Source organism: Hypanus sabinus, chromosome 14 (genome assembly GCF_030144855.1).
Source record: "Hypanus sabinus isolate sHypSab1 chromosome 14, sHypSab1.hap1, whole genome shotgun sequence".
Classification (NCBI taxonomy): domain Eukaryota; kingdom Metazoa; phylum Chordata; class Chondrichthyes; order Myliobatiformes; family Dasyatidae; genus Hypanus; species Hypanus sabinus.
The window spans coordinates 68001208-68019294 of NC_082719.1; the positions used below are offsets into that span (position 1 = coordinate 68001208).

Sequence of the window (18087 nt, forward strand, 5' to 3'; positions counted from 1 at the left end):
GGAACACCAAAATGCTGCTGGAACATGCAAGAAAACACTTACGATACAACAGTCAAGTCAACACTTACTTAAGTTTAGACTCCCTCATCTGCTAAATATAATTTTCTGATAGGCTTAAATGTGCAAACTAATCAACCATGCAACAAGAATCAAGTGTTGAGGGCTGTATAAGCTAAGTACTTACACTGTTAATACAAATGAAATGGATTCTCATTAATGTACCTGAAGAAGAATCAGCTCATTCATCAAAAGGTTAAGTTTTATAGTTGTAGTTCAACATTCAAAACACCACCATTGTAAAACTGCAAGGATTAACCAACAAGTAGAACACAAGAAAAATGTAGTTTCCTCCAGTAACAATGACTAACAGTCTTTATATATTAAAAAAATCCAGTATACATCTCAGTACCACCTGGAAACCAGAGGAACTGAGGGGTTCAAAATGATGTCTAATTTATGACCCATTGTCAATGATTTACTTTGTAAAAAAAATAGATCAAATACTTAAAATTGAATTAATATTCGTTGCTTCAATCCAGCAAGACAACTAGTTCTCCAGTATATCTGACCTAAAGACCCAATTACTCATCACAACATACAAAATTATGAACAGCATAGACAGCTGAAAATGTCACAAAACATAAACTTCCCACTTCTCACCTTAAAATGAGATGTGCAAGGCAAATTAAACAAGCCACAAAAGTGATAGGTGTCTGACAGGCTCTGGCATGGTAAGCGATTGAAGCAAATATTGAAAAGGCAATTAGATATGCCACAGGCAGAGAATGAGGGATACAGGCAACGTGTAGGTGGGATTAATTAGATTAGCAGTATAGTTGAGGTGAACACAGAGGGTTGAGGGGCTCTGTACTCCTTAGTCAACTCCTTGTGCACATTTGTACTTTACCAATACAGTTTTATTATTAGTAAAACAGCACAGCAAAAAGCTGAATCAACAAGCTTTTAAAACAATGCTTGGTAACCTCCTCAGATCATGTATAAACACAGGTGAAAAGGAGATACTTCATCTGAGAAAGAGGAGTAAAATTTAATGGTGGAAATAGTAGCCATCAAGACAAGCTTGAAAAAACAAAATTTTGAGAAGGCAAACTCTACAGGAGTGAATTCAATTGAATTTATTTAAATCTTACATCTGTCCTAGGATGTGAGGGAGTAAAAATCATTGCGTTGCGACTGTCGCAATGTACAGACAAGCAAATTTACAAATCTAATGTGAGTGAGCACGCGTGTACACATGTGCGGCGTGGGGAGGGAGAAGACAGTGTACACAGGAATGAAGTCACTAGTAAATCCAGTGATCTTGTCTGTTTACAATGCTGCCTTTCCACTCACATGGGCTTTGGTTTTGAAGCGCTTCTTCATGCTACAGGGAAAAAGCAGAAGGGTTGAGAGGGATAATAAGTCAGCCATGATGAAATAACGGAGCAAACTCGACGGGCCAAATGGCCTTATTCTGCTCCCATGTCTTATGGTCTATGCACTAGCATATATGCTTCTTTCCCCACGTACTTTATTCCAAAATTTATACAACTGTCTAACATCTAAAGAGGTGGATTAAAAAATGAGCAGTCGTATTTAACATCATAGAGTCTGGAAAAAACTGAGTATGTCATAATGTTACCAAGATTGCTCAATTGTCAGTGTTTTGAATACTAAGAAATCCTGCATTTGGAAATAAATCCAGCCAACAACTACATATCTTTAACATGTCAATTATAATGAAGCCATGTGCTCATCGACAAGCTGATCACCCCGGCCATAATGCAAGTCATATTTTCTCAGATTACCCTCAATTACAGGATGAATTGTTTTTACGCAAAAACAAGATTGACTAAAATCTAAGGCAGAATACAAATAATCTGTAACAGTCTACCATGTGTCAACATTTGCTATTAAATAGTGTGCCTGAAGTGACACATTGCACAAAACCTTTTATTAAACATCAACTCTTTTTTTTAAAAATATAGCATTGGTTGAACTATAGAAGTCAAGACACACAGGAAAGTCAGTCTTGGATTTAGAAACATGGGTCAGCTTTAAGTGGTGTGGTTTCTCTGCAAACATCAGTAATTTTTCAACTGAACAACTTCTTTGATGCAAGTTAATCTGGTCACATATACTGTTTCATGCCAAACTGAAGCAAGCACACATTTTCAAAATAATTATATTCTCATGGCAAAGCATGAACATTTAATTTAAAATCATCTAGCATTTAATATTTTAAAAACACAAGGTTCATTTCATTGATCAATTGAAAAAAGACTACCATCTTAAAACATGGAATTTAAAAATTAGCGAAAAGAACCAAATCTGGAATTTGCTTAATCCGAGACAAATAAACCAAATACAGTATCCCTGAGCAGTGGCTCAGTTGCAAAAACAAACTGCGTTTTCAAAAACATCTATTCGTGTGCTTCCTCTACAGCTGCAGAGCAGAGAAATGCATCGATTCAAACAGGCATGCAATGCCCTTATTAATTTCAACAAACACACTCCTGCAATAAGGCAAGATAGTCTGTTTCCTATCCAGCATATCAATTTATAGCATTTCTTTAATAATTCAAATGATTAGGAAGCATCAGGATAAAACAATCCTGTAACAGTATTTAAACATTTTTGAATTATTGCTTTCATTTTGAGTACAGTCTAAAGATGCAGTTTCATCACAGCTAAGTGGGGGGGGGGGGGGAAAGAGGAGGAAGACCACAGGGTGTTAGGTGAAATCTTGGGGTGGGGGGGGGGGGGGGGGGGAGGACAGAAGGCTTCCCAGCTTTTTAATTTCACTAACACTCCAGAGAAAAGGCAGATAGGTGGAGATGAGTCCATGGTCAGTTCAGCCATGATCTTACTGAATGGTGGAGCAGGCTCAATAGGTCAGATGGCCTACTCCTGTTCCCATCACTTATGTTATGTTCCTCCCCTCCCGCCACTTTCTTGCTCTATCTCCTCGTCTTTTTTCTCCCAATCCTGATGAAGGGTCTCAGTCTGAAACGCCCACTTTACTGTTTTCCACAGATGATCCCTGGCCTGCTGAGTTCCTCCAGCATTTTGGGTGTGTTGCTTGGATTTCCAGCATCTGCAGATTTTCTCTTGTTTGTGATTTAGAATTATAAGCTAACTGCAAATAAAGCCACATTTTGATACACTTGATCTTTTTGTTGCACAATTAGCAGCGGGTTTCATGAATCAAGTAAAATGGGGATGAGATGAATAATAAATCAACAAAAATGGAATGGCAGTGCAGATTCAATGGGCCAAATGACCTAATTCAGGCTTCTTTGTTTTATGATCTAAAACACTGCACAAAAGTACTTTTCTTTCAAAACAGAACTCCATAAATAGTTAAAGATGTCTATGGTCTTGATTCATGGGGATTCTCCCTCTTTATTAAATATACAAATCAACTGGACTTACACATTTTTTTGTTAAGGTGCCACGTAACAAGCTTTATCAAAAAAGTCAGAGCTCACGATACAAGGGATAATGATAGTATGGATACAAAGTTGCCGAAATAAAAAGATCATGATCAATTCACAGATGAAGGAAGGTAAATATCTCTCTCTCAAAAAACCTGTATCAGGTCTATTGCTTTTTTAACATCTATATACTAAACCACACTCAGGGATGCAATCTACAATCTCTGGTTTTGCAGATCACACAAACCTTACTACCATTAAAACCTGAGAAAGGTTGCAGCAGGAAATAAAGTGGTAGAATGGGCAGAGGAAGTTTAATGTGAAGTTATTTATCTTTATAGAAGACTGATGAGTGACATTGCAGAATAAAGGACACCATTCTAAGAGGTGTAATACAGAAAGATAATAAGGCATACAGATTTTGGGTTTTTAAATCAATAGTGTGTAAAAGAGAAATTATCCCAAACCTCTATATAAAAAAAAACTGGTCCAACCTCAACTGGAGTACCATTCTCAATTCTGGTCAACACATAATAGAAAAGATGCAAAAGATTCTACAGCTCAAAAAAAAAACCTGTGATAAATGACTACAATTGGAAGTAAAAAGCTATTTTTTTTTTTGAAGGCCAAAGGAAGACTTAGAGATATTTAAAATTATGAGTGATCTGAACATAGTGAGCAGCAGCAGTTTATTTCCACCATTGAAAAGGCAAAGAATAGAGGTCACAGATACAAAATAAAGGGGGAAGAGCAAGGGATGGCAGTGGAGCAGCCAGTAGAGATGCTTCACAGTCCCAAATACCTGGCCCTATCCTGACCTCAGGCTCGGCTATGTGGTTTGTACATTTTCCCTGAGATTAAATGGGGTCTTCTAAGCTGTTCAATTTTCTTCTCACTTCCCAAAGTGTGCCAGTTGTTAGGTTAAATAGACAATGTAAATTGCTCCTAATGTTTGGAACCTAGTGGTGCTGATGAGAATGAGAGATCAATTAACAACATTAATATAGTATTCGTGTAAAATAAGTACATAATGGTCAGTAGGGAAAAGGACTAATTTCAATGTCTCATGACACACACGAGAGTCAAGGGTAACACATTTTTATGCAACTGTGATTGGTACCTGGAATGTACTGCCTGCAGATGCGGTGGGGGCATGTTGCAGTGAGGCCAATGGATAAAGGGATGAGAAAGAAATATTTGCAACACTACAGAGGAAGAGCAGAAGGTAGGAGCTAAAAAAGTCTGAAGATATGATGGGCTGAACTATATGCATGAGAAAGAATGGCAGTCACTGTTCCATTGAAATAAATTTCCTATGAATCAATATCACTAAGAAGGTCTACAACACTGGAGTTAAAAAAATTGTATGAAATAGGATTACACGATTTTATGCGCATAAGGGAGCAGACAACAAAAAGTACATTCCCTCAGAATTGCACTAAAGATCATGAAATGACAAATATCTTATTTTCTACTTCTCGTCACCGTCTGCAGCATGAAAGCTGACAAATTTCACAGAATGCAACCATATCACTGATCCAAACTGAACAGAATGAAAAGGGCCCAGAAAAGTGGAAAAGGCATACATTGTATGCAAAGTTCAACTGAAGTATTACTTGCCCTGAGAAATCAAACCCACAAAAATTATATTTCAAACCTCATCTCCATTGCACAATCCTGTCAAAATCAAAATATTAAACTCTCTCTTAATAATACATTGAAAAATCTAATTTCTAAGTGCAATTTCAGATGGAATCAAGTTTTTAAAAAGTCACACATGCTGTGAAAATGGGGGACACCTCCCTCTCCCTTGCCAGGGAGAGAGAGAGAACCTGTGGTTGGTCAAATGTTGGTTGAAATGCGAAGCCTTTGGGGTAACTTTGGTCTGTGTCTTTGCTATTGCTCAGCACACACTTGGGCTTGGTGACGGTACCGATGCACTTTTTTTTTGCTGGGGGGGGGGGGGATTGTTGCTTGCTGCTGATTTCGCGTGGAGGGTGGGGGCAACTTTGGGGTTCTCACATTTAACTGTCGTTCATTCTCGGTTTTCGTGGATGTTTGCGAAGTATTTCAGGATATATATTGTATACATTTCTCTAAAATTAAATTTGAACTTTGAAAATGGCTCTGACTAAATAGCGACTTGCATTTCAGAATAATATAATCCTAGCCTTCCAAACCAACCCCATTTTAAGACTAAACCTTCCATGAAATCTCTAATACTACTGTATCACCAACTGTGGGCAATATGGACACAAAGATCAGCATTAACACAGCTCTGACCCTCTGAAGATAACTCACATGCAAAATTACCAATTCTCTGCTTAAAGCTGTCTGATACAGCAACTCATCAAGCAACATCCTCTGCTTCCACAGATGCTGCCTGAACTGACCTGCTGAGATCTTCCAAAGTTTGTTTTGTTCTTGTTCTGAGTATAGGATCTGCAGCTTCATATTTGCAGGTATACCACCCCAAGAACAAATATCAAGAATATGCAATACCATATGATAAACACATGTTCATCTTTTTATCCATTGTGTACATCCCAGTTAAAAAGGAATCAATTTCATCACCTATACCTACTCTAGGTTCATATTATCACAGAGTATAGCAAATCAAAGGTTATACTATACACTCTTAAAATTTACTCACGGCCTCTGCCACAACTATTTTCTCAGGCAGGAAATTCCTAATCATAACCACTTTCCAGACTGTTACATTTTTCAAAGTTAGCCACTGATTTTGAAGCATTCATAAATTAATGTTATGCTAAGGTAAAATGTTTAAGTATTATAAAAAAAATTTAGAGAAACAGATTTCCCCTGTGCAAGAAAACTCAAATAACAGGGAGACAAGCTCACAATTTGAACATTTCCCTTAATGAAGAAAATCAAAGTTCCACAATTTTATGAAACTCACTTAACCCAACTGCACTGTTTATTAAACTAAACATTATAAAAATAATTTAATTGCAATATAATCAGTTGTTCAGCTTCAGTCACACTAAACAGTCTGAACCAAACTCCAAAGTGAACTCATCTTTGAAATCAGAATGAGTTACCAACGTGCCAAAGTGTCAGGAATAGAGACTCATACACCCAGGGCAAATTGACCTATATAATTTTATATCCTGTCACACCACCTTCACATTTCTAGCAAACATAAACTTTGCATTTTTGCTATAAACAAGTAGAAATATTGTTCTGACTAGCAACATCTATGAAACCTGAAGCACAATTTAAATAATCAAAACAGCACACTCTTTGAAAAAATTAAAGCTATTTTAATTAAAAAAGCAACATCCTGCAATATTTAATAGAACCAGCAAAGCACAATTTGGCAGAGCAATATTTAAAGTAGCATACAGAAGTGTAACTGCAATTATGATGGGCTCTGTCAAAAAAAAAATCACACCCGGAATACTTGACACATAAAGTGCTCTCAACAATGAAGGGAGGTGGTTCATGCCTCGGGACAGAATCCAGCATAGATTTCTGCCTGACCTTTGGAATGACTGGAGCATCCTTTTAGATGCAATTGAATAAAATTTGTCTGAAATTCAGAGCTTTGTATTTCAGAATGAGAAGCAAGCTTATTAAAATTATACAAAACAAATTATCTAGATGCTCTATTAATTAATTCATTGAGCACAGGAAATCACAGGGTTCTGTCACTACTTCAATTTTTGCAGATCCAGATGAATAACTTTGAGAACTGTTATTTGAAAAATTAGAACCATCAAACAGTATATGGCACAAGACACATTTTTGCTGAAGTACAAGTCCAACTGAATCAGTAAGCCCATACAGTGGCTTTTAGGCCTTTAAATGCAGTGAGTCTCTGATGAGAGCCTGATTACGGCTGGACTTTTAATGGCTGCTGTTCCAGGAACTGTTCAAGTAGCTGTTAAAAGTTAACATGCCGTTTATTAGATGAACATTTCTGACAATGAGTCACCTTCTTTGCATACATCCTGTGTTATTGAAACATTGTTTATTATCCTGTTGTTTGTGGCAGATAAGACCAATAGCATTCTCTCAGGCAACTACAATTACAGAGTTATTTAAGAACTATTAACAAGGCAAATCTTTTAAAATTCAAAGTAAATTATCAGAGTACCAAATTAAACAATGAGATTCTTTTTCTGCAGGCATACTTAGCAAATCTATAGAAACATAGAAAACCCACAGCGCAATACAGGCCCTTCAGCCCACAAAGCTGTGCCAAACATGTCCTCACGGTAGAAATTACCTAGGGTTACCCATATCCTTCATTTTTCTAAGCTCCATGTTATAAAAAGAATGTAGTCCCCCACTACCACAAATTATGCAATCGAGTATCCAGCATTTGGGGATATTGCAGACTTCAGCACACCCAAAGTGCAATGGGATAGCCTCGTCCTGAACCCCGGCCGTCCTGATTACCAACAATTCCCCGCCAGGTAAGAACAGTAACTGTAACAGTAAACAGGATCAGTGAACAAACCGAGTAAATGCAAATATAAATAAATAGCAATAAATAAACAGGATAAAGAGTCCTTGAAGTGACACCATCGGTTGCAGAAACAAAAGAAATGGAATGAGTGTAACTATCCCCCTTTGCTCAAGGGCCTGATGGTTGAAGGGTAGCAGCTGTTCTTGAACCTAGTAGTGAAGTTCTGAGGCACCTGTACCTTCCACCTGATGACACCACACCCTACACCACCACAATGAACAAGCCCAAGGTATTTCCAAAAGCAGGAACTGACCATTCCTACTCTCTCTTAGTGCCAGATAGATTCATTTGCATAACTGGTCTGTGTTTATCACTGGCCACTGGGAAAATATTTGCAATACAACACTTAACCCACAAAAATCTGAGAATGGCTGCCAATACCAATTCACACTCACCTCAGCACCCCATTTTATTTACATGAAAAGTCTTCAAATCATAAAAAAGGAGAATAAGTTGAGAAATCAAATTTGTTCTAAAACACCCACAAAAACATGCACATTGAATAGGCAAGGCTACACACTTTCAAAAATGTAGGCAAATGAAAATCATGAGCATACAGTAATTATTGTGCTAGTCATAGTACGATGTCATTGCTTTTGTATTAGTTATATTAATGTGTAAACCACGACCAATTCATTGTACTATTACTACTAAATTTAGCTCCTATACTGAAACTGGCATATGCAGACCTAGAAAACAGTTTCCTAGAACCAAGGTAAAAGAGAAATAGTATAGAATCAAAAATTCAGCAAAACATACAACTTCTTATTCCACAATTAAATACACCTCGATATAACTTTTCCTTTCAGACACAGTATCTCTGGGTAGCCATCTTGCATTTATGATGCACAATTTCAAACATGACAGCACAAACGAAAAGTAGAGGAGCGAACTTTCTGCAATGATCCTGTTTCCTTTCCTCTTACAGAATTCACCATTTAGTGCAAAAGGTTATTAATGAACCCTCAAAGCATCCATGAAGAATTTTGTTGAAATACTAAAATGTACAAATTACAAATCTATTGATTTCATTTCTGGCAAGTTCACATAAATCAGCACTCTCTAAAACTAAATAAACTTGACATTTTTGCTATATCAAAAAGGGAACCCAGGCACCATTTTACACTATTTTCTTATGAACTACAAGGAACCCATTTTAATGATACACTAACAAACTGGATCATCTTAAAAGCTTATTTCTGCTATCAACAGGGAATACTGTGATATCAGGAAGAGCTCTTATCAGATTTTTATCTTGATGGAAACACTGGAGACTGAAGATGTTGGAGTCTAGATCAACACACACTGGAGTAACTCAGGAGGATGGGCGAATAGCTTTATTTATACTGTTGGAAATAATTTTCAGCCAACTTTTATTATTTTGTGCTTTCATTAGATTAGTTCTGTGGAGCTATCCAAACATTTCCCACTTATAGCTACACAAGCTTGTAATATCTTTTCCTTCCTTCAAGCTAACAAATGTAGTGTAACCATCTTGAACAGAAAAAAATTTCAGTTAAAGTGAAGTAGAATATTTCAGGTCAGAATTTCATATTTTAAAAAAAGCAACACACAAAATGCTGGAGAAACTCAGCAAGACAGGCGGCATCAATACAGGGAAACGGACAGTTGATGTTTTGGGTCGAAGTACTTATTTCCTGTCCTGCTGAGACCTGTCATTCGCCTATCCTCCAGAGTTCCTCTAGCGTGTGTGTTGATCCAGACTCCAACATCTGCAGTCTCCCATGTTTCCATCAAGATAAAAATCTGATAAGAGCTCTTCCTGATATCACACTATTCCCTTTTGAGTCACCAGAAATAAGTTTTTAAAATAAATTAGCAGGAAATAGCGCAGAGGATAAACAAATATTATAAATCTGTCCTGACATATACTAGAACTGTTTGTCAGCTTGCCTAGTACCTGTAAAAGTAGCAAAAATAAAAGAGCGGAGTGATACCAGTGAGATCGTATACTTTAGAAAGGTTTTAGATAAATTAAGGGCATTAGGCCTAATAAACCTCCTGCAGCTGATATTTTCCACCCTAAGAAATAGATGCGTGGACTATCAAAGTTTACAAGGTTTAGAAAACATGCAAATGCAGCACTACTATTCAAGGGCAGAAGAGAGTTAACAGAGCTGCTTAGTTCATATTGGACTTCAAAAAATGTGTCAGCAAGCTGAGTTGACTTAAAAAAACATTTCTAGGATTTGGGGTTGAATCTTCACATACTCGCAATAAAAACAAAAATTGTTTGTTGATTTCATTGCTCTGTCGGTGGCAAATGTGTGCAACATTTGAGAGATAGCAGCAATGGTACAGCAAGGGGGAAAACAGGCTGGAATGCAGCAGACAGGTAGAAAGAGTGGCCCAGGGACTGAAAACAAATGTGGTTCTAAATGAAAGTAATATTCCTTCTAGACTCTAGGGCCTGACTACCCAATTCCAAGCTCCAACAGGACCAAAAAAAAAACTGATGGCAATGTTGCTGAATGATCATAACATCAACCAGTAATTTTGTTTCTTTTCATACTGAAAAAGAATGCTGAATGTTGGAAAATATTTTATGTTTATTCAATTTCAGGTTAGCAGCCATATTTTACTTTGGAAGGCAAAGAGGACTTTGGTCTTTACTTCAAGGGAGACACCATATGGAAAAGAAAACTAAGGGAATTTACTTAAAAAAGTGTACAGCTGCAGTAATTATAAAATAAAAACAGAAAATACTAAAAACACAACAGGTGAGCCGGTGTGTAGAAAAGCAGATAATGTGTCAAGTATTATTGCATTTCAAATTTATTTTAGTATCCAAACTGCCACACTTCAGACAATTCGTTACACTCTAGGAATGCAGAAGTCTGAGGTAAACTTTAACAGCACTTTAAATTGCTCATTTTTTTTTAATGCAAGAACTCAGAATGCCATTATAATCAAAGTACACATGAACCTATTAACAACATCAAAATACATTTCTGTACACGACTTCCTTGTCCAGTTGTCCCTTCTCACTGATCTTCCTTCTGGCTCTTACACCTGCAAGTGGAACAAGTGCTGCACCTGCTCCTACACTTCCTTACTCTCCACCATTCAGGGCCCCAAACAGTCCTTCCAGATGAGGCAGCACTTCACCTGCGAATCTGTCAGGGTCAGCTGCTGTATCTGGGTTTCCTCTACATTGAGGAGAGCCAACTTAAATTGGGGGACCACTTTGTCGAGCGTCTCTGCTCCTTCTGACACAAAAAGGTGGAATTTCTCAGGGGCCACCAATTTTAATACTACTCCTATTCTCATTCTGATATACCAGTCCATGACCTCCTCTAGAGCCACAAACAGGCTCTCAGGTTGGAGGAGCAACACCTCATAATCCATTTGAGTAGGCCTCATGAAAATCAATTGCTCTACCTTCCAGTAATTTTTCCATCCTCCCCCTTCCCTCTTTTCCTATTCTGGCTCCCTCTTACTCCTCCTCACCTTCCCATCACCTCCCTCTGGTGTCCCTCCCCTCTCCTCACTCCTCCTCCTTTGCATTTTCTACCTATCACCTCCCAGACTTTCACTTCGTTCCCCCCACTCCTCCACCCCTCCCCCGCAGCTGATTTTACCTATGAACTGCTGGGTTGTACTTCTTACCTCCCCCACTTTTTATTCTGGCTTCTTCCCCTTCCCTTTCTGTCCTGATGAAGAATCTTGGCTCAAATCGTCAACTGTTTATTCCTCTGCATGGATGCTGTTTGACGTGCTGAGTTCCTGCAGCATTTTGCATGCGTTCTCGACTTCCGGCATCTGCAGAATCTCTTGTACTTGTACACTCAAACAGTTGTCAACTAAATTACATCCTTTTATTACCAGAACACCCTTCATGAAAGCCTAACATAAGCTGCTGCTCATCAATAAAACCATCTAACCTTTCAATACAAGTAGTATATAGCAGTCTGTTACAAAAGAAAAATCTATTTATTTGTAAATGCTAATGTACATTTATTTGTGTGAAAAACAGTTGTGCCATTTTGATGATGAACTTCAAAACAGAGACAGGATATTGAGCTTCTCAAATCTGCTTCACACTTCAAAGGAAATTGTGAACATGAGACAATTCTCTACACTTGCATATCAATACCAGTATAATACTAAAGATGGCAAACAATAACAGAATTTGCAAGTATTGCAATAATTTGGAACAAAACAAATTTCTACCAAGTTAAATGTGTTTCAAAATATGAAAATATAACTTAGCTTAATATATTATAGTTTAACTACTTGTAAAACTCAACTACAAGAGAAATTATGATCAACAAAGAACATCCACCATTGGAGAATTTATGAAGTAAATACTTGTTTCAGCCCACAATCACTGAATGTCCTCAGATTCTTGCATAAAGTTTGAATTCGATGGCCATGTTTCTTGTTAAGAGAATGAAGTTAACAGCCATCTCTGGAAGTTAAATAGCAAAACATCCAAACAATCACAACAGCAGATAATTTAACTATTCTGTTAATGGATTAGCATTAGTCCTCCGACAGAGACATCTGTGATGTTGGTTCACAGAAGGCACTATCAACTTTACAAGTAAAAGGCACTTAATCACTACAATTAGGTCCTAACTAGAGTTGAAACACCAGAAAACACGCCTAATGTAAATAAAAAAACTTTATTCACTTTTACATACATTGTATTCATTTCTACTGCTGAACTGACTACAAAATACAGATGAACTTTCACCCAAGTTTCTGACATAGCCCAACAATACTCAAGAAATAACTTAGATTGTTATATTACCCAAAATTTGGCAGTTTGTCAAATACACCAAAATGCCTGACACAACTTAGCACATTGAAAAGTGAGAAATATGACTCAAGCAGCCCACTATACCCTCTCCTCCAGTAAATCTGGGAGAGGAAGCAAGGAATATGAGTGATAAACAAATCAGTCATAAAGAACGACAAGGTGCCAGAGGGCTGGCCGTCAAGGGACAGTATATCACTAAAAATAAATTCCTTATCCAAAGTGAAGACAGAAGAAGCATTTTCTAGTTACTGGGGGCGGGGTGGGGGGGGGGGGTGGGGGCTTCGGAAATAGAACTGTGGGCAAGAACAGCAAGAATTGGGTTAGAACAAACCTAACAGCAAGTACAGAAAGAAATAGAATTGCATATCTACACGTAAACACTGAAAGGAGAAAAACAATCTACCTCATTTACAAGCAAAATTAAACACTCAGTTTGCCATTAGCAAATCTTGAAAACCAAATGTTCCCATTCATACAAAAATTGGAGTTAAGAATTTGATGTAAAACAACTTTTCAGATTTCACCCATTGACTGAATGCAGTACACAATTATTAAATGCTGAGTCATACATATTCTTACTACATTACGATCAACCTTTAGTCCTTTTATAATGATTGTACTATAGGGCATGCAAGTCATGTGTAAATCTGGTGCAACTTCTCAACCTATTTTGAGGTATTAAAATCATCACATGCGCTGATATGATAAAGGGTGTTGTTTTGTAGCATTAGTTGCCATAGATTCAACACATTGATTCCTGAGATGAGAATTACCCTATTACTATATTCTCCAGAGTTTAAAAGAATGTAAGGCGATCTTACTAAAACCTCAAAATTCTCATACAAACTTTACAAGATAAACGCAGACACATTTTCTTAAGCTGAGATGTGTAAAACTTAAGGTCACAGTCTTAAAAGAAGGCATCAGACTTGAAACGAAATTCTTTTACTGTAGTAAATGCTCTCATCAGCAGAGGCAGACTCAGGATATTTTGCACATTTAGTAAATCAAAAGAACATGGGATCAATATATTAGAGTAGTTTGTATTTCATATAGCATTGAAACAGGCCCTAAAGCCCAAATCACTATGTGGCCATGGTGCCGTCAAGCTAATCCCTTTTACCTGTTTTGCCCATATACTCAAAACCCCTCCTAACCAAGTGCAGTACTTACCAAAATAGATCAACTATGACCTCTCTGAACAGCAGAGAAAATTAAAAAGCAAGAAACCCTGAGACCACCGGACTTTTAGCAAAACTAAACCATTTCCAGATTTATTGGTTTTGATTAATTTGTTTTCACAAAACTTCCACTTGATCCCTCCACCTTAACCATCTCAGAACTTGACTTCTGTCCAAAATATTGTTCATCATCACAAGTGTCCCATTATTAAGTCATAGAATGATACAGCAGGGATACAGGCCCGTCACCCTAATGAACCCATGCTAATCCAGGTAGTATCAATTCTTTGCATTCAGCCTATAACCCTCTAAGCCAGGAGTTCCCAAGTTGGGTCCACAGACCCCTTGCTTATGGTATTTGGCAATAGCATAAAAGAGACTGGGAATCCCAGCTCTAAACCCTGCCTATCCATGTAACTATCCAAGTGCTTCTTAAATGATACTATTGTACTTGTCTCAAGCACTTCTTCTGATAGCTCATTCCATAAACCCACCACCCTGTGACTGAAATACTGCCCCTATCTTTCCCCCTTTCACTGTAAATCTATACCCACTCATTTTGGATTCCCCTACCTCTGGCAAAGACTGTTAAGCACCCACCTAATCTATACGATTTCTACAAGGTTCATTTTACCTGTTTCCCAAGGACAAAGATCCTAAACTGGCCAACCTCTCATTATAACTCAGGTGTTCTAATTCTGTCAACATCCTTGTAAAAGTTACTTGAAGGGTGTCCTTATCAATGATTTATACAACTCCATTATTCAATGTCCTGACTGATGAAGGTCAGCACGCTGAACATCTTCCTCTCAACCTAGCTTACCTGTGACATTGCTTTCAGTGAACTGTGCACCTGTACATCGTACCCCAACAGTCATAGTGCAAGTCCTACACTGGCTTAACTTTCCAACTCACCCCACTTCCCCAAATGAAAAACATCCTCCTTTAATCCACACTTCTACTCTACCCAAGTGCTATATTTTCCTAATATAGCACTTGCTAATTTTGTGTCATCCACAAACTTACTGATGAATCCCTATAGACCTGCATCCGAACCATTTATAAAAGTAAAGAATAACAAGGGTGCCAAGACCAACCCCTACAGCACACCACTTGTCACTGGCCTCCTTTCCAAGAAAGGACCTTCAACCACCACCCACTGATCTGAGCCAGTTTTGAATTCACCTAACCAGCTTTTCCTGGATTCCACGGAATCTAAACTTCTAGACAGCTATCATGTGAGACCTTGTCAAAGGCTGTGCTCATCAATAGACAGAAATTAGGACTACAATTTAAATTGGTTTGTGTACTGAGATACAGTGAAAAAGTTGACCCGTACTGTTCATACAGATCAAAATTCAGTGTACGGTGCATTAAGGTAGTAAAAGGTAAAATAATAACAGTTAATAATAACTGTTATATGGTTATAACAGAATGCAGAATAAAGTGTTACAGAGGAACTGCAATGCAGGGATATAATACGGTGCAAGATCATAACAATATGGTAAAGAGCCTATTGCACTGGGGAACCATTCAATAGTATTTAAGATTGAAGTGCCTTGCTAAATCTGAAACATGTTTGGAAGTCAGCGTAAAATATTGATTTAAAGAACATAGATATTAATCTGATATCACTTTACTAGTTAATACATTTCACTACTAACGGCAAGAGGTTTTAGAATTCCAATCAATAAAAAGCTGGCAATGAACAATTATTTAAATTGAAGACATTTATACAATGCATTTTACATTTCTATCAGAATGTTTCTATTGTTTAGCCAATTACGTTTGCCAGTAATGCTGTAATGTAGATAAGACGTCTCTTTATATTATCCCTTTTGCATTAGAATCGCTGTTTTAATGCTCTATATCAAATGCACGATACCGCAAGCATCAAAGATATACACGCACACACACACTGCACAGTTCCGCACGTAGGTACAAATGTTAAGACGCCTAGTGTCTGAAAGGCAACATACCAGGGGGAATATAAACGCGTGCCTCTGTTCACGTGCTACAAGCAATTTACTACGTTGAAGATATGTGGTATGAAACTAAAGCAGGCGTGTTAGAGAAAGTGTTAATGAACATTATAAGAAAAATTATCTTAAATTGTAAATTATTAATTTGTCCGTTAACCATCCACAGCGGCCCGTAGTTGTACAATGCAATGCTACCAAGTCTTGTTTGCATCCATGAGAAAGCGGCAGTAAACCTTTACAACTTCAGCACCACGTTCGCTAACTTATCAAGTGAACGGAACTCAAGCGCGGAGCCACACACACACTGAAGGGAGGAAGATTGCTCGACTGATCAAAGAGGATCATATGACAATGCAACAACCGACAACACATTCAAAATCTGGACAGGAAACTAGGCTTGCTAAGCACTTTCGGGCGAAAAAAAAAACACGATACGGACACGCAGAGACAAAATAAAATCAGTCCTGCGCACATAAAAAACCCAATAACAAATCAGACAGAACCTCAAAGCAGTGATCACCTGTAGTTACGCCCAGGTTTAGGACACACTGTTTATTTACATCGAAGTTGCATGTGGGACACCTGAGCAGCGTTGAGCCGTGCCGCTTCTCCAAGCGCAGCCACCACACGTTCGCCCAACCCAGGAGCATTACCTGAGCTGCAGGAGCCACCTTACCTGAAAGGAGCGCCTATATCCATGAGGATAGCCCCGGCCGAGCCTCCATACGCTACTGCTGATCCTCCCGCGGTGTCCCCACTGAAGTGCGCGGGCTGCTCAGCGCTGGACTCGGCCTGGGGACACGGGTCGCCACTCGCCTCTTTCTCCACCGAAGCATCAAAGTCGACACTTTTGACTTTACGGAGGTGTTTCCTGTAAGAGGCGAACTGCCTCTGGGCAGAGCCTAGCTCTTCTTCCCTCGACTCGGCGCTCTTGCTGCTGCGACTGCCGGTCACCGTGGTGGGGTCGGCGCTCAGAGCCGCCCGGCTTCCCGTCACCGTCCCCGCTGCGGCCGCCATTTTGTCCTGCTTCAGTTCATGGGCGCCAGTATAATGGAGCAATAGTTGGCCTCCTACAGTACAGCCGGGTGCTGCTCCACCTCACACCGGCCCAAAAACGCACACGGCTTTTGTTTCAGGAGGGCGAAACAATCTCTACAGCTCCACAGTCGCACTCACATCCTCCCTCCTCGCACAAGCACTCAGGCTCCGGCTGTGCTCTTCAAAACTGCCCGCGTCTCCTCCCCCGGACCGGGTTTACCGTACGAGTTTATTAGCCGGCCTCTGCTGCATCTCTCTTCGTCCAGCCACGGGGCAGGACCCACCGACAAACTTCGAGTTTTCTATTTTTTTTCCTCTCACCAAGGGGAGGAGCACCCTAGCTGCTTCATGATGTCGGCCCGTCCCCATCCCTTATATGGAGAAAGATCCCTATCCTTCCCTGGCCACTAACCAACTTCCTACTCCACAGCGACAAGTTAGTTGGACGTAGGAATCAACGGTGGAGAGCATTCTGTGAGTTGATCAGTCATTTCATTCATTCATTCATCCATCCATGCGTTCCTCTAGAGGCGTAGATGGTAGTATCCCGCAGTAAATTCTAACACATATATTTTTAATGAAGCTACAAAACGTTGGAACTGCTCCGCAAGCTAGGCGAAGGTGAGAGAAAGAGAGTTAATCTTTCAGGTCAATAACTTCACACAGAGACAAACATTTTCAGTTGAGAAATTTGAGCTAGATTTTGACAAGCTATTTTGAGGAGGGAAAGATAACTTGATCACTTTGAACGGTCAGTTTGGAGAAGCTACAATCTAGGCATTCATAATGTTATTTGACAGGAGATCCCCATAAGAAACAATGGGAATGGGAACGATACAATTCAGTTACAAGAGTATACACAACCATAGAAGGACATCCTCGAATCTGCTCTATCATAAAGTAATCTTGGCTGATCTAATTTGAAATCTATGACCAGTGTTCCACAAGGATCAGTGCTGAGAGATCTGCTTATATATAAATTGGATTTCACAAAATTTGGTGGAATTGCAGATACTGAGGAAGATTGTCAAAGGATACTACCTGATATAGATCTGTTCATAAAATTGGAGGTAGAAGTGTCAGATGCAGTTTAATTTGGGCAAGTGTGATGTGCTAAAGGTTTGGAGGTCAAAAGCCTGAGGAAAGTATACAGTGAACTGTGCAGTAC

The 18087-nt window shown here is 38.8% G+C and overlaps 1 protein-coding gene, 1 long non-coding RNA gene and 1 pseudogene across 2 annotated transcripts in view; 1 reads left to right on the forward strand and 2 right to left on the reverse strand.

Annotated features, from left to right (window-relative positions):
- map3k1 (mitogen-activated protein kinase kinase kinase 1, E3 ubiquitin protein ligase) overlaps positions 1-17222 on the reverse strand; it is an 84214-nt gene extending 66992 nt beyond the window's left edge. Inside the window, exon 1 of the mRNA XM_059989384.1 lies at positions 16558-17222. Within this exon, the coding sequence (XP_059845367.1) occupies positions 16558-16898 (341 nt within the window). The 5' untranslated portion in view covers positions 16899-17222. The remainder of the gene's footprint in view (positions 1-16557) is intronic.
- LOC132405094 (U1 spliceosomal RNA) lies at positions 7733-7887 on the reverse strand (annotated as a pseudogene).
- Positions 17223-17289: 67 nt separating the features above from the next.
- Positions 17290-18087, forward strand: part of LOC132404840 (uncharacterized) — a 44157-nt gene continuing 43359 nt past the window's right edge. The window contains exon 1 of the long non-coding RNA XR_009515683.1: positions 17290-17393. This is a non-coding gene — a long non-coding RNA (uncharacterized LOC132404840). The remainder of the gene's footprint in view (positions 17394-18087) is intronic.